This window comes from Agelaius phoeniceus, chromosome 8 (genome assembly GCF_051311805.1).
Source record: "Agelaius phoeniceus isolate bAgePho1 chromosome 8, bAgePho1.hap1, whole genome shotgun sequence".
NCBI lineage: Eukaryota > Metazoa > Chordata > Aves > Passeriformes > Icteridae > Agelaius > Agelaius phoeniceus.
Window position 1 is genome coordinate 14,896,024 of NC_135272.1, and position 24,566 is coordinate 14,920,589.

At 39.6% G+C, this 24,566-nt stretch overlaps 1 protein-coding gene and 1 long non-coding RNA gene across 5 annotated transcripts; one reads left to right on the forward strand and one right to left on the reverse strand.

Moving 5' to 3' along the window:
• Positions 1–48: 48 nt before the first annotated feature.
• On the forward strand, positions 49–19,425 carry LOC129123876 (uncharacterized). Of its 4 annotated transcripts, XR_013183220.1 has the most exons (8): positions 49–221; positions 378–630; positions 1,777–1,872; positions 3,649–3,727; positions 4,453–4,494; positions 4,616–4,748; positions 7,414–7,570; positions 17,957–19,425. It is a non-coding gene; the product is annotated as an uncharacterized LOC129123876 (long non-coding RNA). The 4 variants fall into 4 exon arrangements; XR_008534734.2 differs by lacking the exons at positions 7,414–7,570; positions 17,957–19,425 and having other exon boundaries at positions 4,616–4,898; XR_013183221.1 differs by lacking the exons at positions 1,777–1,872; positions 7,414–7,570; positions 17,957–19,425 and having other exon boundaries at positions 4,616–4,898.
• UCHL5 (ubiquitin C-terminal hydrolase L5) lies at positions 7,860–24,436 on the reverse strand. Its single transcript, XM_054638700.2, has 11 exons — positions 24,208–24,436; positions 22,813–22,876; positions 20,652–20,757; positions 13,523–13,648; positions 13,377–13,438; positions 13,168–13,298; positions 11,762–11,825; positions 10,591–10,693; positions 10,052–10,165; positions 9,783–9,881; positions 7,860–8,461 (listed from the first exon to the last, which is right to left on the reverse strand). The coding sequence occupies exons 1-11, from the start codon at positions 24,287–24,289 to the stop codon at positions 8,417–8,419; spliced, it is 996 nt and encodes a 331-aa protein (XP_054494675.1). The 5' UTR covers positions 24,290–24,436; the 3' UTR covers positions 7,860–8,416.
• Between the last annotated feature and the right edge of the window lie 130 nt (positions 24,437–24,566).

Consider the following 24,566-nt stretch of genomic DNA (forward strand, 5'->3'; position numbering starts at 1 on the left):
CCTTCCCTCCCTCCCTCTCCGCACCACCCGCCCCTTCCTGCGCCCGCCTTCCCCCGCAACCGGGACGCGACGGGACGGAACGGGACGGGATGGGGAGAAATAGCCGAGTCACGGCCTAGGGCCCGTGAGGGCAGGGCGGGGGAACTACCGCCCGTCTCGGGCAGGCTACCTCGCGCTCTCTCAGGGACGGTCTCCAATATCAGATGCCTTCCTCCTTTCAGGTGGGGTCTTTTTCCCTCCTCCTCACCTCCTCTTGTCATAGTTAGCGGGCTCGGAGGTGGAGGTCGAGGCTTTTCACACACGGAGTGGCTCCTGGGGAGCACTCTCTGTTTTGGGAGCTTGCTGAGGGCCCCCGCCCGCCATTTTCTCTCCCTCAGGAACCTCTGTTGGCGGACCCTGCGGTTGTCTCATGCATCACACCTTATTGCTTCAAGCCGGTTACTTTCCTTACTTCAGGGAAAAAGAACACAAATTAAGTTCCCTCTTACGTAGCCGTGCAGAGCAAAACTTTCGGGTTTTGCTCGCCAGTCCCAAGTGAAGGCGTAGAGATGGACTCCGTGCTGGAGAAGGTCCCCCGTAGCTTTGGTGCTGCAGGACACAAATCATCCTTAGCTTTAACCAACACCGCAGGTAAGATGTTTGGGGACCCTCTAAGCTTTCCTGTATCACAGTCACAACTAGTTGGGATACAGAAGAAATTTTAAAACGCAGTTATAGAATGTCTTGCAATCGCTTGACTTGCAGCATTTACTAAACACGCACTGACTGTCTGACAGTTTTAAATTGTTACAAGAGCTAATTACTTAGCATCAGGATATTTCAAGGTAACATCCACTTGACGCCTGCTTATGAGAACATGAATATGGTGTAAACTACTAAGGAAGCTATGTTTACATTAAAGACGAAAAATAGTATTCAGTGGTCCCATTTTATTGCCCATCTATTTTATCATGTCTATGCCCAGCTAGAGGCTCTGCGGGATCAATCCTGCTGGATTCCATTGTGCAGGATGCTGTGCAGGAAATCACTGCTTTTCTCTTTTCCTTTCATAACACTGTGAGGAGCACCCAGTGTATTATTGTCAGTCCAACTTCTGAAGTGCAGCATTGCATGACCTGGAAATAAAATATAAATAGGACATTGTCAAGTCAGAAGTAGCCATGCCCAGAGCCAGGGACTCGAGAGAGCAGGCCTGCAAAAGAAAGCTGGGTTGTGACATGAAGACAGAAATTCCTACACACAGGGAAAAACTACACAGGGCAAGGTTATTCTTCAGCTTCTGTTTCTGACTCTTGTACTGACCATAGACAGATTTTCATTAACTTTACAAGAAATGTGGTGCTAGTTACTAGAAGTGTTATTTCTATTTGTTTTACTAAAGAAATAATCTCTATTATTTAGCTTTTCCACCAAAACAACCTTAATACTTATCAAGGATCAGTGTTTAAATAAAATAGTATTAAGAAAAGCTGTTAATTTCTGAAAATGAAGTTTTCTAGCCACAGTCACAGACATTGAGATCTTATGAACACAGAAGATTAGGATATTTACAAAGAGCACCTTTGACTTAGCAAGAGCTTTACTATGAGCTAGAAAATAAGTGTAAATTGGAAATGTCCAAGGCCAGACTGGACAGGGCTTAGAGCCACCTGGTCTAGTGGCAGTTGTCCCTGCCTGTGGTAGGGTTTGGAACAAGATGACCTTTAAGGTGCTTCCAACCAGTCTGATATTCTGTACCACAGAAACTTCTAAATCAATAATTGCTATCTTTTGCAGACTCCTCTTTAAATGTTACAGCAGAAAAGTGAACCTTGTTGCAGTTGTCAGTGTCCTGATTAGAAGCAGAAGATGACATTAGGAATAGCAAAAGTGGTAGGTGTTCTTTGCAACCTTGGTTTAATGTCACAGAAGCTAGAAATGGTCAGGCCCTGAATCCTGTTACTTCCTAGTTTCTAGCAAGTGATTTGTACAGTGTTCTGATGTTCTGTTCAGTCTGGGTTTTAATATTCCAGTCTGGGGACTTCTACTACTTTGTCTTTTGGTTCCTGTATTGTGGAAAGGCTTCATTTTTCATGTAGTTTATGTTTTCCCTCAACATTTAAGTGCATTGCCAGTAGGAACATGCTAACAACAATTTTCAGTAGCACAGCATAGGTTACCACAGTAATACATGGTTGAAATGTAAAGAAATGAAATCACCTATTGTTCTTATTATGTAACACTGCACAGATGAGCACTTGAGTTCTTTAGACTTCCATCAGAGTCAGGCTTTTCTGATGTTTATTCTTTGTTATGTTTTCTGAAGTTCAGGAATTTGTAGATGAGCTTGTTCTCTTGCTGGGATCTGGTGCCACTAAATAACTTAGGTTATTTTTAGTGTCTGCCTCCCCCAGTTACACAGTATTTCTTCCTGTGTGATACACTGCTTTTAGCATTTGAAACACAAAGTGTTATTTGTCTTTAGGATTACTGTTTTCAAATATCATTTCAGCTTATCATTAAATCAGCTATAATTCATCTCCACTTATTTATATTGTTCTTTCTTTTATGTTCTTAAAAACCCACAGGAATTAGTTTTTATTCTACCACATATAGTCTCAATTTCCAATCCTTTCACTCCTTTTTCCCATCCAAAAGGGGATAATGTGTGGGCATGGTTCTAAAATCTGACATTTTTGGCCACACTAGTAATGTTCCTCAAAATATACATTAAAAATGACTCCTCATTTTAGCCTCTATGACTGAGGGAAATACCTAAAATACCAATCTAACTGTCAAATGGTGTCATTTCACCATTCAATTTTTATGTTACTCCTTCCATATAAAACTGCTCTAGATCTGTGGTACCAGGATAGCTGTCTTTAAAAAAAGAAATGTGTATTTTTTAAATGTCTTGGCAGTGTTTCAGTTTGCTATTTTAGTTAGCAATGTGACTTGTAAAGCTGATCAAGGAAAAATTCTCATTTTGAAACCTGTGATATCAGAATGGAAGGCAAGAATGAAATACTTTTCCAGGTGACTGCAAGCATGTTCTTGTTATTTCACATACTGAAAATTCTAAACCACAGATAATAAAAAAGAAAATCCTTAGCACTTGTATATGCTTGACCATCATGTTAAAAAAAATTGACCATCACATTAACGAACCTAAATTCCTGCACTTTTATAAAATTCCACTGACAAAAGCAGAAGACTGTATCCATCCAACAAGCATTGAAAAAAAATCCAATGTTCATTAAAGAGCATGCTGAGTGTCATCCAAGCCCATGGGATACAGATGCAACTCTTGGAGTTTTATATGCTTAGTTTTATATGCTTATTTTAAATAATAAAACAATGTTAGCAAAATACAGCCTTACACTGTGGCCATGCTCAGTGTCTCCAACATCTCACACAAGGCTTCCATTTCCCATGTATAAAAGAAGCCTAGAGGATCTAAAGAAATGTGAAGTCCATATGTGTAAAATGAGTGCTCCTCCTTGAAAGCTTCTCTCCCAAGCATTCATAAATTCACAATTTGCACAAATAAATAATACTGGATAACCCACCAAACATCAGATTTGTTTAAAAATTTCTTGAAAGTTCTTTGCTGCTGTTCATAATAAATTTGTAGAATATCAATACAATTATCAATGTTTGTGTTTTCAGCCTACTTGGAATACAAAGGTCTATGTAAATATACCCCCTGATTGCAGCTGCTGTGGAAAAAGAAGAAATTACAAGGAAGGTAAGAAACTTTGTTTTGATGATTTCTCATTAGAGGTTTCACTTCCTTAAGCATCCCATCTCATCATCCTCCTTGTCCCACTGGTGGTGTGGGATGCAGAATACTGATTCAGGAGTACCAGATTCTCCTCCTTATTGCCTTTTTTGCTTACTTGCCATTGGCTGCTTTGCTCCAATCCCAGACCTTCCAGTGTCATTCAGCACATCTCCTCTCTTTTGGGGATAAAAATTTTGAAGCAACAGAAAGTAGAAGAATTTGCAGCAGAGCAAGTCTAGTTGCACTAGGCAGAGCAAGGCAGAGCCAGTACCACACCACATCCTTGTCACTCCAGTGCCCTCTGCTGCAGTAAGCATCTCCTTGGCTTCTGAGTCCCCTAGGCAGGGGCAGGAGCCTCTGCCAAGTGCCATGTGCTGCCACCTCTTTATCTTGCACTTGACTTCCTTGTAGTATTTCCTTTTCCATTCTGTCTCAACAGAACAGCAGAAGTATGACTCCTTATTTCCTTTCTTTGCTCCAGCAGTACTTAGGTTGAAATTTGTTCTTTTGCTTCATAGCATTGCTGCACCACATTTTACATCAGCCTCTTAATGAGCTTAGGAGGGTAACATATATGTTGGGATGATAAACAATTAAGGCAATTATATTTTATAAGAATTCCAGTGTGTGTGTGTATAAAGCTGAAAACCACCTAAATGAACAATGTAATTTTTGTTCTTTTCTGGCAGGTTTACTCATGTACTATAAAACTGGGAGGAAATGAGAGACAGGTAAGGCTTAAAAGAAGTTGCCATCTTTTTATTGTTTATAAAAGATTTTTCTCAAGCTTTCTTGAAGGCTTTTATAATCTGACATGTCATAATGATGTTCCCTACTCTTCTTTGAGTCTAGCAGGTGAAAGAAGCAGCATTTACAAAAGAAGAAAAAGGGAAATCACTGAAGGAAATGCATAAGTTGAGTGAAAGTTAGTAATCCTGGAACTGGCTCTTATTACCAGACAGAAAGAGATAGTATTTGTGGTTTGGTGAGTGAGCTATTTTTGATGTTGTTTTCCTACATAAGCTACTGATATAATTGCTAAAGAAAAAAAACAGTGAAAAGATCAGAACATCCTGTGAGCACAGATAGAGCTTACATTGTGTATACATTTTGGAATAAAACTCATTTATTTTTAGCAAGTGTCATCAATTTCTCAGAGATGAATCGATTCTTTTTATATGCTCATTGAGGCACATGGAATGCACAAGTCCTAGCCTGTTAACAAATGCCAGCTATTTTGAGAAGCACACTTTCTCTGCTGTTAGGGAAACTTCTTGTTCTTGTACATAAGGCCACAGTAGCTCCAGTCTGTTTCTCCCCAGTGTTTCTGTGGCTTTGCTAGGCAGACATGTGTTACCTGCATGAAAAATATGAGCCATAAAATAACTTACCTTCCTTCTGAAGTCCTTAGTCATTGCAACTTGAATGTACTTTGACTTCAGCAATTTGATATCAGGAGGTTGTTTATGTGGCAGTTCGTTACAGACTCTCACAGGCAGCTGTTTTTCTCATCATTGTTTCCATTAACATAGTGCTCTGGGAAAAGAAAAAAGGCAAGAAAAGGAGTGTCCTGTATTTTCATGCACAAACCCCACCTTCTCCTTGGACTTCCTTCCACAGGAAGCACATAGGCATGTATGCACTTATTTGCATAATTAATAGACAAGATAAAATTGTTTCTACCCTACATTGATGAGTCAAACACTGAAAAGCAGTTGAGGGCAGAGTCATTCACTGGTCTCTCAGGTGTAGCTGCTCAAACTCACAAGGTTTGGGAGATAGGCTGAAACCAGCTGTACTGGGTTTGCATGGCCTGGGTTTTGGTAGCATGGGGGGCTATAGGGAGGGCTTCTGGGAGAACCTGCTGGAAGCTTCCTCCATGTCTGGCAAAACCAATCCCTGGTAGCTCCAAAGATGGAGATGATGCTGGCCAAGGCTGGGCCAGTTCAAAATGGTGGTGATGTCTCTGTGATAGCAGATTTAAGAATAAAGAAAAGCAAGTTGTGCAGTTGTAATTGTGGCCAGAGAAAAGCAAGGTGAGAGTTTGTGAGAGGAGCAACAGATATCAAGGGGGAGTCAAGGAGGAGAGGCAGGAAGCATTCCAGGAGTTGGAACTGAGATTCCTCTGCAGCCTGTGGAGAAGACCATGGTGAGGCTGCTGTGCCCCTGGAGGCCATGGAGGTCCACAGGGATGCAGCATTCCACCTGCTGCCCATGAAGGTCCACGGGGATGCAGCATTCCACCTGCTGCCCATGGAGGTCCACAGGGATGCAGCATTCCACCTGCTGCCCATGGAGATCCACAGGGATGCAGCATTCCACCTGCTGCCCATGGAGATCCACGGGGATGCAGCATTCTACCTGTTGCCCATGGAGGTCCACAGGGATGCAGCATTCCACCTGCTGCCCATGGAGATCCATGGGGATGCAGCATTCCACCTGCTGCCCATGGAGGTCCACAGGGATGCAGCATTCCACCCACAGGCCATGGAGGGCCACAGGGATGCAGCATTCTACCCACAGGCCATGGAGGAGCCCCATGCCAGAGGAAGGGGATGCCTGAGAGGAGACTGTGACCCTGTGGGAGGCTTAGCAAGCACTGAAAACATCTGTGTGTTACCAGCATTTTTCTCTCCATCCAAAACACAGCACTGCACCAGCTACCAAGGAGAAAATGAACTGTATCCCTGCCTAGCCAGGATCAGCTTCCTGTCCAGCTCTGCATTCATGTGACCCTATCCTAATATACAAATAACTGCCTTTAAGCCAAAACACACATTTTGAAAAAATGGTTCTATAAATTTTGCAAAAAAAGTAAAAAATTTGCCACAAATTTGATCAGAAAAAGATTCATAATAGAACAGAAAACACTAGTTTTGAAATGTTCTACATCTGCATTAAACAGCCTTTTAAAAAAACTAAGCATTTTTCACTTACACAGTAGAGTAACAAATTTTGTTAAAATTTGATCTTGACATCCATCCTTTTCTTGTCTGTTGACAAATCCAGAAAGATTGCTTGTAATGTAAGTTTGCTAATTTCTGAAACAATTGCTACTAAAATTTGTTGATAATTGCAAAAATAATCATCTTCTTCAGCAAAATTCCTTTTCCTTTTGTGCCCAAGTGCAGCAGTAAGAAGAGAATGAAATGACTTCAGTACAAATTTAAGTTGACACCTAATATCAAATTGCAAAATTCTTCAAGGATGACAAGGTGCAGCAGGAATCACCAGGCTACCACTTAAAAAGAGAGACAAATATTTTCAACAGGTTGAAATGGAGTTTCAAATGTAATTTTAAAAGCAGAAATGTCTTCCTCTGTAAGAGCCTCTCTGTCTCCTTGGACAATAATGCTGCAGTGAATTACTAAAGTAAGAAATTCTCCCAAGGGTTTATGTTCTCATTAGCCTGATCAATTTTGTGCAAAACACAGATATGGATCTCAGGTTTTTCTAAAACCGAGCTTACCTTTCCAGCCACAGCAATGACTTGAGGGATGCTTCCAGCAGTGAAGAGCACACTCTGTTTTACATCTTCAGCCAAAATTTTATCCTGTTTATAGAAATATATATGCAATATATACAAAGCACCACAGGTAACAGAATGTTTTGTATCTTTTTCCTGTCTTTTTCTTATCTGAGTCTTTTAGGAAGAAACTGGAAGTTTCTAAACAAACAGACGTACTGTGACAGTGAATAATTCAAGCAGTGAGTATTGTTGCAATGGCCTGTTACTATCCATATCAAAACAATCAGTTCACAGCTCACATGCTGCCTGCAGGACACCCAGTGAACTCCATTCCCCAGGTATTTCCTTTGGTTTGTGGGACACAGCAACACTGTCATCAACAATAATCTTCCATACACCTTTTTCCTTATATTGCTTCTCCAAGTCAAAAAAAAAAGCAGTGCTTTAAAGACTTATATTGAACATACTCCAGAAGAGGAACACCTTATATCCAAGAATATTAACTCCCCAAAATAATAGTGTCCCTTCTTTCTACCTTGAATTTAGAATGCATATCCTCAAGTCACAAGGCTGATGACCTCCATAGCCTAATCATCTTGTCCCATAATAAAATACCACAGAAAAAAGTTTGCCAAAATAAAAATGGGAATATTTATTATCTTTTCTACTAAAGCAATGCAGTTCTTTTGAGATTATACATTGGTCTTTGCAAATGTTTCTACAGCTAAATTAATACTTTTCCATTTTGTAAAAAAATTAGACACATACTTCATAAAAACAGACACAGGCTATGTCACCGAACAACTGGAAGGATTGTAACTGTTAGTAGGGATGAGCAAAGAAAGCTCATGCTTATACTTAAACCTCTGGCATTTGTATCATTATCATGTTCAAGTGGGACAGAATGGGGACATTTTCCTTGCACATTTCTGGGTCCACTTCCCAAGCTTTCAGACAGACTGTTAAATACTGAATGTGACCAGGAGAACCTAAACATTGCTCAGCAGTACTACATGCACAAGATGCAGGGGAAGGAGAGTCAGACCCATGCAAACAGTACAAGACAAACCATTACAACTGGCAAACGTGCACTGGACAAAAATTGAAGTTTATGAAAAGCTTTATTTGTTGTCATGAAAATAGTATCAGAAGCAAGTAACTGTATGGGTTTTGCAAAGTCATCTTCATTTGGCCTCCTGAGCTTTCTTGGCATTCTGTTTTTCTTTTGCCTAGAAAACAAGGGGAGATGATGTCAAGCTTTAACAAGATGAAAATCATTCTGGAGTGTTGAATGACTACACATTACATTTCTGAATATTAAAAATATGCTGGAAAAAGAAAAATTTAAATGTTAATTTGGACCCTTCAGAAGCATCCTACTACTATTTTACTAGGTTAGTGTATCAAGCCTTTTAAGAACAAATATAGGTTTAAATAAATTATGCAAAAGAAATGGATTAGGTAACTTATGTAGGGGAAAAGCACTATTTTAAAAACATAATTTAAACCTTCATTTTTCATACCTCCATACCAATTCATTTAACATAGAAAAAACTCTTCCTAATGGAAACATTTTATGTCACAAGATGACACCACACTCAGACATACAGATGATCACAACTGAACTCTGAAATGCACCAAGATCTTAGTGGTTTAGATCTTTCAAATAAGTGGAAAAAACCCCCACAAGAGCTCCTGTCAAAATATTTGCAGACAGATTCTCCTAACTTATATCAATCATAAATAGTTCAAACTGGTAAGGAACTGGAACTTTCTTCCTTATGAATTTACTTAAGAAAACAGATTGGGCAAGAAGAGGGGACAACTCAGAAGCAATACTGGCCAACAGCTTTCTGTCAAAATATTAGTTAATTCTGAATCAGTGGCTTGTTGCCACTTATTGAAGTGAACAGAACAGCTGAATCTAATTCAGTGATTTAGAATTAAGATCTGTTACCACCAATTCACTGGTAATTTACTTGTGAAAGCAGCTTGATGGGCATCATCAATGACTTCTGTTAACATCAAACTGGATTAAAACTTCACAAGTTACTCTCTTAAAAACTACCAGCAAATGTACCTTCCTAAATAAATTCAGCTAAAGAATGTACTCATTAAATCACACACAGCTCTTTTTTCATTATACTAATTCAGAGATCCTTTCTCAGTGAGTATAAAATCAGGGATCCTGCCTCTGGCACTCAAGCATAAGTGCACACCAGCACAGAGCTGAGTATAATTCAAGTACTTGACCAGTTTAATAACCCTGCCAAAATGGCAGAAACACTTATTTATTCAAGTTTTAATACAAACCTTAGCAGTAAGTCAATGTTAACAGCCAGATAGCTGTTATGAGTAAATGTAAATGAGCAGTAAATGAGCATAGGAGCAGGGAAAAGGGAGGGACTGAATTCCCAGCATTGTGCCATGACTGCCACAGCAGTGCAGGGAGCTGTCCCTGGCCAAAGAACTTGGAAGAATAAATGACATGGGCTCTTTTATTTAAAAGAGAAGGTATGAAGAATATACTATCAGCTAGGAAATACTCACTTTTTCTACTAAGGGTATTAACTGCTGGTGCTCTGCTAGAGTCTTTAACAATTCCATGATGAAAGGCAGGTAGTTATGTTTTCTTCTAATATTTTCAATCTAAAAATAAATTAAAAGCATTAACAGAATTATTATATAGCTGAACTATCTTCTAGTCCCCATCCATTTCCTTCACATTAATTGCAAAGCTCCCACATATATACATATAAAAGCTGACTTGATCTTAGAACTGTTCCAATAATTTCATCAGAAAAGCAAAGACTACATACCTTATATCTTTTTAATTTTTGGTTCTCTTCTTCAATTAACATCTGGTATTTTGCAACTTCTGATTGTATAGAACTTAACATATTACTACTTTGATCTGTATCCATAGGCTCCTCCTTCCACAAAACAAAAATTTAAATGGATGATGTTACTCCATTTTTAAATTTCACTTTTTTAAAAGCAAGTTTTGTCTCAAGGGTATTTCTATCACATAAAGATGCAGTTTTGTTTACCATTATAGGTACATACCAGGAATTTCTGCAGTTAGTTACAAGCAGGGACTGGGAAAAAAAACCAGTTCCAGCACCAGAGCAAATGAGTTAAGGCAGAAAGTCCAAATATCATGGTCAACACTGTGCTGAGTGCTCAGCTCAGAGCTGCAGCACTGAGTGCATCCACACTGTGCTGGACACATCTCTAGCAATCACTCCCTGCTTTTTTGGCTGCTGCTCCATTGGGAGCAAGGAAGGGAAGTGAATAGTAAAGCCAACACACAGAACTGTCAGGGAAATACTTAAGCAATTTAAATTGCATGGCCTACCTCTGCCAGTTGCTGCTGTAGCTCTGCAATCCTCTGCTCATATATCATCTTCCTGTCAGACACAATAGCCATCAGGTTAAACCTTATCTCACCTTCACTGTATCTAAATGAGGAACAGAAAAACAAAACAACAAAGACAACCCGCTTTCAAAATTAGGTACCAACATGACAACTCAAAAGCCCCCTTTCTTGATTTCATTTCATGGAAACAAAATTTTAAATAGGTCTATTAAATTAAGTTGTGCTACTGATCCAATCTTGTTACAAAATAAAATCAGACCACAAATGAACTCTATCCAATGTGTAACTCCTAATTACATTCTGTCCCCAAAATTTACTATTCCTGTCTGTGGTCACAAAATAAATACGGAAACTGTCCAAAAAAGAAAAGAAAACATGACAACAGAACTTACAGAAGATTCTTCACACAATAGTTTTCACTTTTTCATTACTATTACATGTTAGAAAATATTGGAGACTTCTCCACACAGTGTGAGAAATACATTCAACAATTAGACTAGCGGGCCTTTTGGAGGTTAAGTTCTCCAAAAACAACTTCATAGTCCTGTTTTGCTTATCAAAAAAAAAAAAGTCTTCAAGCAAAAACTTAGAATTGTTTTCTAAAAATGGCAGAAAATCAACTTTTGTTCTAACAAATTTGGGACTGCAGTTTGGAAACAGAGTTAAGAAGTAGCAAAGTTCAACAGTATGTTTTTCTAGCTTAAATTTCTAAGACAAGCCATTCCGAAGGAAAACTTCAGAACTCTAAATACCAGCTGTATGGACAGAATGACTATCTAATAATTTGAAATGCATAGGCAAATGTTATTCATGGTCATGTCACTCTTAGCTTTCACTCACGAAGATCCACAGCTGTGCAACAGATAACAATCTTCTTTTCCAGAGCACTCGTAGGATCTCTCTTCACTACACAGACACCTACTTGGATTAATAATGCAGCAGCCCAGTGTATTTGAGATTTATCTATCATCGCATTTGCCTCATGTTGGGCAACAGGTTCTCAAGTCACACACTGATATGCATAAAGAAATGATGCCTAAGTGTCATTGCTTAGAAATTCAGCAGCAATCCTTTAACTGAAGGAAGTTAAGACAAAGGAATTTTCAGGCATAGGGAAGGTGCTATATTTAAAGGCATCACGACCATTTACTTTTGTATGCGCTTCTCTATGACGGGCCGCACTGCACTTATCCAGTCATCCTGATGGCATGCACCTGGGGGAAACACAGGAAAAATTCATCATCTTTGCAAAGTTTAACAAAGGAAAAAATTCAGTATCATGGCAAAATTTATTTCAAAGTTGACTCATATCCTTCAGGCTTATGCAGCAACTTCAGAGTATGTAACAAGTTTTTCCTTAGCTACTGCAGTCTGAAATTACTTAGTTGGTTTTTCAGGAGGTGGAAGTTGTTTTATTAATAGCAATATTTAGATAATGCAGTGACCTAAGCAATGGAACAAAACTAAATTTTAAGGGCATAAGCAGCTAACACGTGTTTTGCTGATAACAAGTAATAATGGGGGGGAAAGTATGTTACATAGTATTTTTATGACACAAGGGGAATTAATTGGTATGACAACATTGAAGTAAACAGCAAAGGAAAACACTATGGACAGGTACAGTTATTTAATATTAAACTCTTGATTTTGTCTATGTGGATGCAATATAAGGTTAAAAAGTCAGGCAGAAAGAAAAACCCTAAAAGGATATACGATAGACAATTTGATTTCAAGTTATATGACAAGATACCCAGAAGTAATTTCCTAAGTTGAAAATGCCTCTTTTGCAATTTCAAGACCTTAAAGTAAATTTAGAGACTCAATCTTGTGACCACACAAATGATGTTACTGTTAGGTCTGAAGACTGTACAGTACCTCTGGACAGACTAAAGACAAGATTAAGCAGCAAGCTGTAGCTCAGCCTAAACATAAATAAAATTGTCAACAAATCTGGGAAAACACTCTGGGAATGGAGTGTGGAACATGTTGTTGGCAATGTATCAGACTCTAAAGTACAGACACTCTGCACAGGCAGTGCAGAACTTTTCAAGACTCAACAGGGCACATATATCTCAAGAAAGATTACAAAACAGAAGACTGTCTTACAGAGAACAAAGCTATTTTCTTTTAAACCATTAGGGAAACACTTGATATCTAAGAAGAAAGAGGGCAGTGTGTAAACACAAGCCACATAAAGGAAAAAAAGTGTCTGGAGTCAGCTGTATATATTCTCCCTTTATGTAAACTTCTGTCTTGCAACAAAACTATCAAGGTTTTGGAAGGGATTGCAGGACCTGACCATTTGATTACTACATGAAAAGAGAGAAAGCATCAGAGACATGGAGGAAGCAGGGAGGAAATTATATTTTCAGACCAACAAAACTAAAACAATACAAATGACTGCAAGGAAGTACAAGTCTACAGCACATTCAGAAAACTTTCAAGATATTCTTTATTTTAATAAATAATATGCATTGAGTCTATAACATATGACCAATTTATTGCAAAAAGCCATTGTTAAAATAAAGAATGTCCAGCAAAAATGTAAAAAGTTACCTAAATCAATCGGTCCTTCCCTTAAGCCATCTAGCTCATATAGCCTCCCATTAACAGGAACATAGCTTACAAAGTGAAAGGCATCTTCTTCCTTTGCTGAAGACTTTGCATCAAACTCAAACATCTGTTGTCTGCAAAGAAAATTTAAAAATTTTCTGAGATTAAAAAGGATTTGCTCAAATTTTGGCCAGATTTAAAACATATGTTACCTGGCAAAACTGTTGTGAACTTGCCGAATCACTTCTGAGTTGCTCAGTGCCAAACCTTTCATCTGAAAGGAAGAAACAAAACATCTGTGAACCACCACAGCTGTAACACTGTGACACTCAAAATGCAGAAAACACTGGTCACTCACTGCAGCATCAAAGCTTTGGGAAAATTCTTTAAATTCTGACAAGGTCTCTCCTAGATGAATGTCTTGATGAGCACAGTTTAACAGCACACTTACTATGGCTTGAGTTGCACAGGCATTATTTATGACCTAGAAAAAAGCATGGAGAATTTGGTCAGCATTGGTGATAAAAGTTCACTCCAAACTGTGTTTGCTTTTGTTACACACACACTTTCTATGCTGATTCACATTAGAGCTGCACCCTAACACAGACTGGATTTGCTGCCTGGATAGCTACAGAAAAGCCCCTGCTATGGTAAAATCAGCTCTGCATGCTGTCATATACAATTCACTGATAAAACTCATCTTTCACAGCTGTCCTCAGAAACTGTCATTCCACTGCCTCACCATCTCTCTAAAATGATTAATGAAAGGCATAGAAGAAAGGCAAAAATCCTTGGATCCCTGTGGAAAAACACACAGTAATATTCAAAGCAAATTGCCCAAATTGTGTTATCTATGGCCTTAAAAAAAAAGTCAACTGTCCCAAGAAAAATCCTACGAATAATAAGATCTCCTACTAGGAGTAAGAAGTCAGAAAATTTAATTTGAACCAATAAAATACATTATGGAACTTAAAATTGTTATTAAAAGGTTTTATTGGACAAAAAATTTCAAGTATTCTAGGTAAAAGCATTCCAGGATGTAGATATTGTTTAAATGATGGTTAACTGAATAACATACTTGCCCAATACAGCTATCCTTTTCAAGTTAAAGTTACTAGTTGAACATTTCAGTGTTAAATATTCCACTTTGAGAAAATATAAACAACCCCCTTTGTATTAAAGCCATGTCTTGAATGTTGTTTACCAATAACCAAAGTAAAACACTGTATTTAAAGAAAGAAGCTGCAAAGATTATTTAATATAATCTGAGATTTAACGAAATGCACTGTTATCAAATGGTATGAGGCCATAATACAAGACTTTATATTAGCAGTTTTTTCTCAGAGATCTATAGGTTAGGAATGAGTAATGTATCATTAGTCTTTGAGACTATTTTGCAATTGAAAATGCTACTTAAAACTTTCAGAGAGGATGTGACTTTTGTATAAGAATATGAAAATTAGTTCAGGGTCGTGAATGTGAAACCACTTCCAACAAGAAAGGAGAAAAAAAAAACAAAAAAAAACCCCCAAAAAGCAAAGAAAAAACCCAAGAAACCCTTTTCACAATCAAGGCTAGTCCTAACAAAGGAAAACCTAGTATGTTAATACTAAAAGCCATATCATAAATTTATTTTCTATACTTCAGAGTGTTCTCAGTTCAGATTATGTATATATGCAGATGATAAATAATAAAACACTTCTTAATTTAAGAAAAATGCTATCTAGTTCACTTAAACAGTAATCAAGGGAGTCAACTACACATTCAGAACAGATTACAGCAGCCAAAACTGAAATTAAACCAAGTGCAGGTACACCAGCTAAGGGCTAGAATACACAGGTGCAAAATAAAAGACATAAAAGGAAAATCCATCAAGGGCAGAGAAATAATGAACCAGCAGCAGAAAAACTCAAACCCCCAGAGCAGCAGAATGGCATACTTTGCATTACACTGCAACTTAGGAATAAGAACTAAAGACTGAGATACAGCTAAAGAATGTCAGCAGAGACAGTGGTAAGGTAGTGCTAGGATGAAAGCAGGGTAGTCTCAAGTGCATCAGAGTGGGTGAAGCTGATGCAGTGTAATTAAGCTGACAGAAGCAGGAGAAGGCACAGACACCTGTGCTGATGCACTGTCAGAACAGTGCTGCTACAATGGAGGCAGGCTCACTACAGCAAACTGTATTTGTAAATGACAATTAATACAGGGCATTATAGGAGAGACAAGACTGAATGGCAGCCAATTTTGCTGAAAAATCAAGATGGAACAACCAGTTGCTCTTTGCAGACAACTCAATAATGGCTTCAAAATAAGGAAAGGAAATTTACCAAGATTTTGTATAGCAGGATACAAAAGCTTGAAACAGAAAATAAAATCAGAGGGAAAATTAGACTTTGCAAAGAATTAATGGGCTCATCTAATATTGGCCTTCAAGCATATTTTGTATTCCAGCTACATTATGAAATGAGTCTGATGAAGTACATAGGGACCAAACTAAACAAAGTCTGACTGCTAGAAAACACTGCAAAAGATGTGGATCTGAGGGCAACAGCCTGCAGCTGGTGAAATGAAAATACATTACAGAAATACATTCTAGCACTTCAGTGAAGTGAGAGGCAGGAGTTAAGGAAAAGGCAGCCACAACAGTCCTGTAGCAGAGGAATAGAAGGAAATGCAGGTGATGTGCATAAAAATCCAGTGTGTTCCTGGGTGTAGATGACACAGGAGAACACCAAGATGGAACAAGGGAATCTCGAGCTTGGTGGCTCACAGACAAGGTGAGGAGTGCACAGTGAGGATGTGACTGCAGGACCAAATGCAGGCAAGTGTGGGATTTATTTGTCCCATGCACACAGCCAGTCCAGCACTGCTCCACACAACCTGGAGAACCCTTCAGGATACCCATCTCTCATTCCCAGTGTGTCTCTTACTTAGGGTGCCTCAGCATTAGCAGAAAACATTATTTGCATTTAGCTAACATGATAATAAATGCAGGTTGTTCCCAAAAGATTTTTATTTGGACTTGGGGATTTAGAGGATTTTCTGTATTTGTCCAGAAATACCAACATTTGCTTGGCTATTTCTGTCCAGGAAGTCTCGGTGAGGTTAGATTAGATTGATCAATAAGCAAGACTCCAACTTAAAGCAGACACTCATAGTTAAAAGACTGTGTAGGCAAAAGTTCAAGGTGTATTTTACAATACTTGAAAGAAAACTGTAACATATATATACAGAAATGTATCAAGAGAAGATTGACCTATCCCCAAGTGAAGCTCAGCTTCAACTGAGGAACCACTTGATTAGGCTACTCTAAGTAAGATGCACCACTTCCTAAGCATGCACCTTTCTCTAGGGATCACATCTGACCTTTCGGATCAACTTCAGGCAGAAGCACTTGAAATTCTCGACTCACATCTTCTACCTGATGGATTTTGTATTTTGCTTTTCAAAAAAGCTGTGGACAAGCCTGTGTTGCAATTGGTAGTATAACCAGCAAATTCACTTACAGAACATTCCAACGTTATAGAACAGTTGGTTTTACAGAGCTCAACATGAAAAATTCAGCATTAGCACGCAGGTCCACAAATTATTCTTGTTTAGAAACCCAATATTATTTTTTCAATTTAAATTTTGTTAGAGTACAGATATAATCTTTCTACAGCTATATTCACTTACTGAAAATCTCTTTCTGATTTGTTTCATGTCTTGAAGTTGTACTTCTTGTAAGTTATCTGTTATCCCAAACTTAGCTTTAACACAGATATCTGGTCTATCTTAATGTTACCAAATCTGAAAAGGTCATTTGAGTTTGAAATCAATTAAGTACTGGAAATGTAAAAAAATACATATACTTCCATTAGTGCCATAAACATAACTAGAGACCAATGGTTTGTTATTAACAGTATGATTTATAAGACACTCCTTCTGAAGGTATTCCCAATTAATGAATTTAATGTTCTGTCATGACAATGCAAAATAAAATAAACGCATGGCACCTAGGAAAGGCAGGATACCAATAGTTCCATACTAAAAGCTGAAGAATTTATTAAACTCAAAAGAAGTAGTTTCAGATCTGCAACAATGGCATTCTTTTTTGTCCAGAGACACTGCTGCAGTGCTCAGCAGAGAATGCAGCTCCTCCAAAGAGTGTGGCAGGGAGCTGAATACATTGAGCAGCTGTAATCATGTATCCATTGTGTGTGAAAACAACAGCAGGGGCCCAACTGAAGCAACACAGAAATCAGGAAATTCTGAGTTAAGGCTGAAACTGTATCCTTAACTCACCTCACGGTGCCTATGTATCCTAGCTCAAAGGGTATGTAAGATCATCCCGAGTCCTCTGGCCTCAACTAGAGGACCAAACCATACCTAGGCACAACAGGGAGGCCAAATTTAACATGAGTGCACATCAAAGTGACTATTAAAAAACACCCCTTTAATATGCATGCACACAAGACAGACTTCAAAATTCAACCCCCCAACAGAGTCGTGATATAACTTGGAACAAGATCTAGTTGCCATTTGGAATTCAACTACAACATCACTATGGAAGTGGAAATGAGGAAAATGGGAGCATGCACAAGCTTCTTACCAAAACCATGTCTCCTAGTGCAATTTTCAAGATGTTTTACTAGACAGTTTGAGAGCTGTAGCCTTTAATCTCTAAATAAAGTTCCCCATAATGAAACAATTTTAAAAATTGAACAAATAATAAAGTTGAACAGAAACAAAATTTATCTTCTCTACTCAACTCTTGTTATATATTAACAGTAACCTTGTCTTGCTCACACAGGATTCAGGAAAACACTTGAAAACATGCGTGGAGTAAAACCAATTGTACCCAATGTCTTTAGATGGGGACATTTAAAAGAAGAAAACATGTGAGAAAAGAAAGAGAGGCAAAGACTTGTTGAGATTTTTCAGGCTCCAGTGTCATGACAGTTTTGAAGATACAGATCAACAGATCAATAACCTTAAATGTCATAAAAATTGCCCTAACCAATCTATTTGTTCTGGGATTCCAGCCTACAAATGAACATAATGTAATTTTACATCATCCCTTTTGTAATGAAGAAAAAGGTCTTCTGGGAAGACCCTCAAAGCAAGCATAAAATTTGGCTTAAAACATACAGAGGAAATAAAAAATACACATGAACCCAGCTGCAAGATGGCTGGGAGGACTTGCTCTTTCACAACACAAATATTCAATACCAATGCTCATCTTGCTTTGTGCTCCTGGGTGACTCAGACAGATCCAGACTGTGGTTTTGAGAAGTGCAGTAACTTCAGCACTACCACAAAGAACCCCCTGTTCTCTCACTTAGCAGTTTTGTCCTGCCCAGACCTGCTGAACAGACACATCTCACAGTACAGCAGAGACCAGCCCAGATACCATGCACAGAGAACTGCTGGGGGATGAGCTTCACTGCCTTCACAGAGTTAAACAGATTCCTCCAAGATATCCAAAGCAGTTTCTTTCTGTTGACTTTTAGTAATAATTTCTCTGTACCTATTTCTAGTTGTTCAGTCACAATAGCTCAGTTCAGGCAAAACTGAACTGATATGAAACACAAGCATATAGATGTCTTCAAGGAATGTCTTAATTTTGCAAAGCCACTGCACTTGACTGACAGATAACAATAAAAAATGAAAAATATTCTAATTCTAAACTTTTTGCAAATGACTTTTGAAACATCTCTTCCACGCCATCAAGTGGCATAACCAGGCAGTACTATTATAAGAGTCAACATTTCTAGAAATTGCTTTCCACGCTAAAATTAAGAGTCACTCCAGCACACTCTCTTTAAAGGCAGCAGGTAAAGGAAAGGGACAATTAAAAATGAAGTTTCAGCTTAAGAACACATTAAAATATAAGTGCTTCAAAGAAGACCATAAAATAAAGAAGACTTTTCACTGTTAGCCTTTAATTTTGTGGGGCTTGTTATCAAATCTAACATTATCCAAATTTTGTGATGTACATTCTGCAATCTCATCTTAAAGCTCAAGAAAGCTCCTCTTAGCTATTGCCTTGAAACACAGTGTCAAGCTTCATAAAAAGGAAGGAAGTGGAAAAGGCAAAAGAAGTGGAGCAAGCAGACAAATGCTTTGAAACTTTTCAGCATTCACAAGAACAGCAATTCTAGGACAACCTCAGCTACTCACAGGAAACAAGATGAAACCCTTAGAGTGAGGGAAAATTCACCTTCACTTTAAAATAAAAAAAAACAAACCAACATCCTCCAAAACAATCCCTCTCTAGACTCCAATCACAGCAATCTCCTCCCACCATGGAACTACCTTTTGAAAGTTGCATCAGGATTTTCTCTGAGTTCTTTGCCTCATGGCTGTTCTTTGGTTACAGCCCAAGGGTACTAACAGTATGTTTGGTTAGGTAGAAATCACAACCTCAACCAGTGTCTGTGAGAGCTACCAAACTACAATTAATAAACTGCTACTGATCACTGCATCATAAAGATCTTGGGCAGTGCTTGGAAGGACTCAAGAGCTACAGCAGGGGAAGAATGAAGAGAAGCAGCATTAAAAAAGCTGATCCACAACAGCATGATCATAAAAGGAATGAAACAGAAGTGCAGGTACAGAGTGGCCAGGATGGCTATTTGGATTGTTTTCCATATTTCTATACTTTTACCTGGAAGTGTGAAGAGATTTTTTCATATCCTGAAATTTACATTCAAAATTTGCATTTCTGATGGGAAATAAAACAAAAAAAAAACCTACAAAAAAAAAAAAAGCCCACCAAACCCCCCAACAACTAGACCATGTAAGAGTCTTCACAGAAATCCTAATAATTTGCCCTTTGATGTCAATGTTTTGCAATAAACACCCATATTAAAATACTCTTGCTTTCATTCTGATCACTTTCTCTTGCTTTTCTTTCTTGCAAAAAATGCACACAGCAGTCTGTTAAGTCTAAGACAAAATTTCAGTACTACTCTGTATTTAATAAAACACAATGGACTACATCAGCTAAACCAATTTTCCAGTGATTTCTAATTTAAATTCACCTTTCCGATTTGAATGCTTAAAACTTGCATGCCAAAATGGTCTGCAAACCCTTGAAGGAAAGCATATACTGCCTCAGCTTCAGAGCACTTGAGAAAAGTAAGAAATAAAAACAGAACCAAAATAAATTTCTTCCAACAAGTTCTTGAAAGTGGTTTCAAAAGATGTAATTTGCTCATCCTGCTGAGAACATTTACCAAGTCACTTCTGCACAGAAGACTGAGTTACTTTATGGGTGAGAGCTGACAAATAAATAAGAACTTTACTCTTCCATAGCTGCAATTCTTGTCTGACTTGACAGATCAAACTGATTTGCTTTGTCAATACACAGCTCCTACTCTCCGAATTTGCTGATTCTGCAAAATATTAATTTCTGTGTAGACATTAATAAAAAATAGGGTTCTTTTTGGTATTAAAAGTTATGTTTCATCACATATCTGAAACAATTACTTAATTTCTCATACCTGCTTAGCAAAAAATATTGTATCCAGTCTGGAATCCTGGACAACAGAACCCGCTGGCTCCTCTCCGGGCTGCCACTTGAAGAGAAAAATCAGCCCATGTACTGGCCTGAAAAACAAAATTTATAGTAAAAAGGTCACCAAGACTAATGAAAAATATTAAAATTATCTGTACTGTAGTTTACTGTATGCTGGTATGGTAATTCTGTTAATTCTTTCTAAATACCAGGAACTTAGACTGAAATTTTCAGATATGCTCTTTTAATTAGGCAGAAGACAATTCAGGCTTCTTTCTGTAAGTGCTAAACAATCCTAATCTGAATTAGCCTTTAGCCACTAATTTTCAAAATTCAGGACCAGTTTTCCTCGTTACTGCAAGTTTTACAGTTGCAGAACTCTCATTTGAATTGGTTAGTGATAAACAGCTATCAAAGCAAATATCAGTCATACACAAGAGCAGGAACAAATGTTTTGGTAATCCTTCACGACACAGATGAAATGCCCAAAGAGGAGCTCTCCCAAAACTTCATGCTTTGAGTTAGCTCACCAACAAGTAAGAGAAACCCAGTTTTCTCTTCTAGAAAAAATGTGTCTTGCCTTTCAGACTGCTTGTCTTTTACTACATGTTGCACTGTATTTAGTATTCCCAGAACACAGAAATTTATCAGTAAAGGAAATAGGTCTCACAAAATCTTCAGTTACAGTAAGACAAAAACTTATTCATCGACTTAAATCTAAGGTCATCACCAAAAAGAGGCCACAAATGGTTTTGCTACAAAAGACAAACATACACTTATAGTGCACAAGAAACTTTTCCTAAGCTCTGACCAGGAATCTGAGATGCATTTTTTCAAATTCTCTCAGCGGACCTGTGTCACAGCACTTGTCACAGTTGAGACAGCTACAATTAAATTGGGAGTATCACCACACAACTTCAGAAAGCTTCAACCCATACACAGTAACACCATGTCACTTCAGAAGGCTGCAAGCTCTGCCCTTCTTGTTCTGTAGCCCAGCCTTTTATCCCCTCCTGTTGATGCCCTGCCCCTGTGTGCCCTCTGCTCCCTTTGGTGGTTGCTCAGTGCCCCTGGGCACTCCATGGCTCATTGCTGTCAGTGCTGCTCACCTGCTGCTCACAGCTGCACCCACTGGGGATGAGGCTGGGCCAGCCCCACTCCCAACCACCACACACTGTGTGCCTACAGAGCTGCTGTTTGGAAAACAAAGATGCTTCTACATTCTTTCACTCCCAGTGTTTATACATTGTGTAAAATATTGCAGGTGTAAATGGGAAGGGAGGATGGAAGCTGGCCATCCCTCAGGACTGGAAAGACAAACATCTCCCAGGATATGCAAAGCTGTCACTTAATGAACAAACAGGTAAATGCTCTGATAATGCAGGCAGCAAATAAACCAATTCATAGGTAACAGTTCTGCCATTCAGGTGTTGCTGGTCAAACATCTTCAGTCAAAAATTCTACAAGTACATCCTCTGTACCAATTCCTGCATCTTTTGAAAGATTAATCCTACAAGTATGGGATATTTGCACAAGATACAAGAGTATGATCCAGGTTAAATGATATTTTCCTCTTAAAATCCTGTATGTAAACATGGATAACAGCATGTTTACACATGGACAAAACATTAAAAGAATTAATGTTGCTTAATGACGGCAAAATTGTTCCACATGACACAAGTTATAAAAAGCTTATTTGCACTCACATCCATATGGAAGTGGTTCTGCAGGAAAAATGAGTTACAAAGGTATGTAAGTACTGGAAAATAATCCATCCCAGGCAACATCCTGGGATGTGAAGAGAGAGGGAGATAAAGCAAGGAACAGAAATTCACCCAAGAATTTGTTAAGAGCTGGAAGGCAAGCTAATGGAAAAATCATTAGAAATCTACTTCCACATTTTAGCTACTATCAGCATTTCTTTCAAAACCTGATTAAGCTAGATTAAGTACAAAGCATTAATGAAAAGCAATTTAACTGCCAGGTATTCCATTAAATCAAAATCCTAACAAACTTCTGTAGAAACTAAAGGAAAAAACACAAACACAAAATGCCCCAAACAAAAGATCCACCAAAAATACACCTGAGTTTAGGACACATTCTTTCAGAGACTTCAGACAAATGTGAATAAAACCCATGTGCCTTACTTCAATTTTTCAAAGTTCTCTGGCTCCAAGCTCCATATTTCTTCAACTTGTGCTCCTCTACAGCCTGAAATAAGGGAAAAACAGAGGTTTCTTCAACTAGCTCATTTAAAAAGGGATGCAGCCAGTAAAGACAGACTTATGAAAGAAAACACAAAGACATTATGCAATATTTACAGCTAGTATATCCAGGCTATGGAAAAGTCTATCTGTGGGCTTTATAACAGACCTTGATTAAAAAAACCTGAACAAGACAGGCAGAGAAACTATTTCAGGAATTTCTGAACCTGTGTATGGTGAGACTGTCTTTATAAGAAAGTTGCATTTAAAGAAGAAGCAGAGGAGCTTAAATATCTCTGATCACTTCATGTCCTTTGCTTAACTGAAAACAACACTGTTTATAAAGGCATTATCAGCAAGCCCAAAGCAGAACTTTAAACACCTGTCTCCAGACAAAGACCTATGGTAGTAGACCAAAAATGCTATACACTCAAGCAAGACATTTGCATAATACACAGCCCAAAATGTTTAAATATTTAGTATGTGGAAATTTCATTTGTTAGCTAAATAAAAATATAAAAGAAGCATGTCTGGACTTTGTTTCTGAGAAAAAGACATGACAAACTATGAATCAATGAAACATGGAGTACAATCATTTTCCTTCTTTGGCTGAGAATAACCTGGCTGCTGCAATAACCATATATTCCCCAAAGATTTTAAACGCAATTCAACACAAAATTTAGCATTCTGGAAGGCCAGGCAGCCGCTTGCAGGCTACCCAGCCACTGCCAAGCCCCACAGCTCAGCCTAGGCACAGCCCTTTCTCTGAATGTCCTCACTCCTGGGGCTCTGTAACCCGAACACCTTCCCAGGGAAGTTCAGATCGGACATTCGGAGGAATTTTTTCAAAGGGCTGATGAGACGTTACAACGGGCTGCCCGGGGAAGTGATGGAGTCACTGCCCTGGAGGTGTTTAAGGAAAGACTGGACATGGCACTCAGTGCTCCGGTCTGGCTGACAAGGTGGTGCTGGGTCATAGCTTGGCCCCGATGATCTGAGAAGCCCTTTGCAAGCTAAAGGACGCTGTGACACTCCGCGGCACGTCCCTGCCGAGCCGTCCCGCAGCAGAGCAGCAGGTGCCGGGCCGGGCCGCACAGGCCGCGCTGGGGCCGGACTCGGCGGGGCCCGCAGGCGGCCGGGCCGGGCCGGGCCGGGCCGGACCGGGGACATGACGGAAGCCGCGCTCGCCGCCGGCAGCGCGTCCCAGCCCCTTCCCGGCCCCGCAGCAACCGAGCCCCGCATGCCCTCCCCGCCCGGCAGGGACAGCGGGCTCGCGCCCAGCGGTGCGGAGCAGCCCCGCGGAGCCCGCACCCCTGCCCGGCCCCGCTCGATCCTCACCGAAGCCCTTGATGAGCTCGGTGAAGACGCCCGGGTCGCTCTCCATGAGGCACCACTCGCCGGCGCTGCTGCCCCCGGACATGGCGGCACTGCCGCCGCTCAGGCTGCGAGGCCGAGCCGCGCCGCTCCCTTCCCGGCAGGACCCGCGCCGGGCACCGCCATGGAGAGGCGGGGCGGCCGCAGGAAGCGGCGAGCGGGACTGGATCCGGGGCAGCTGCGGGCGCGGGCGGCACCGCCCCGGCCGCGGCAGGGCCGCGCCGCGCCTCGGGGACGCGCTGCGGGGCGGCTCGGGGACGGACGGCGGCTGCGGGGCCCTCGGGCGGCGCGGCGGGGAGCGGGGCCGGCCCCGAGCATGGCTC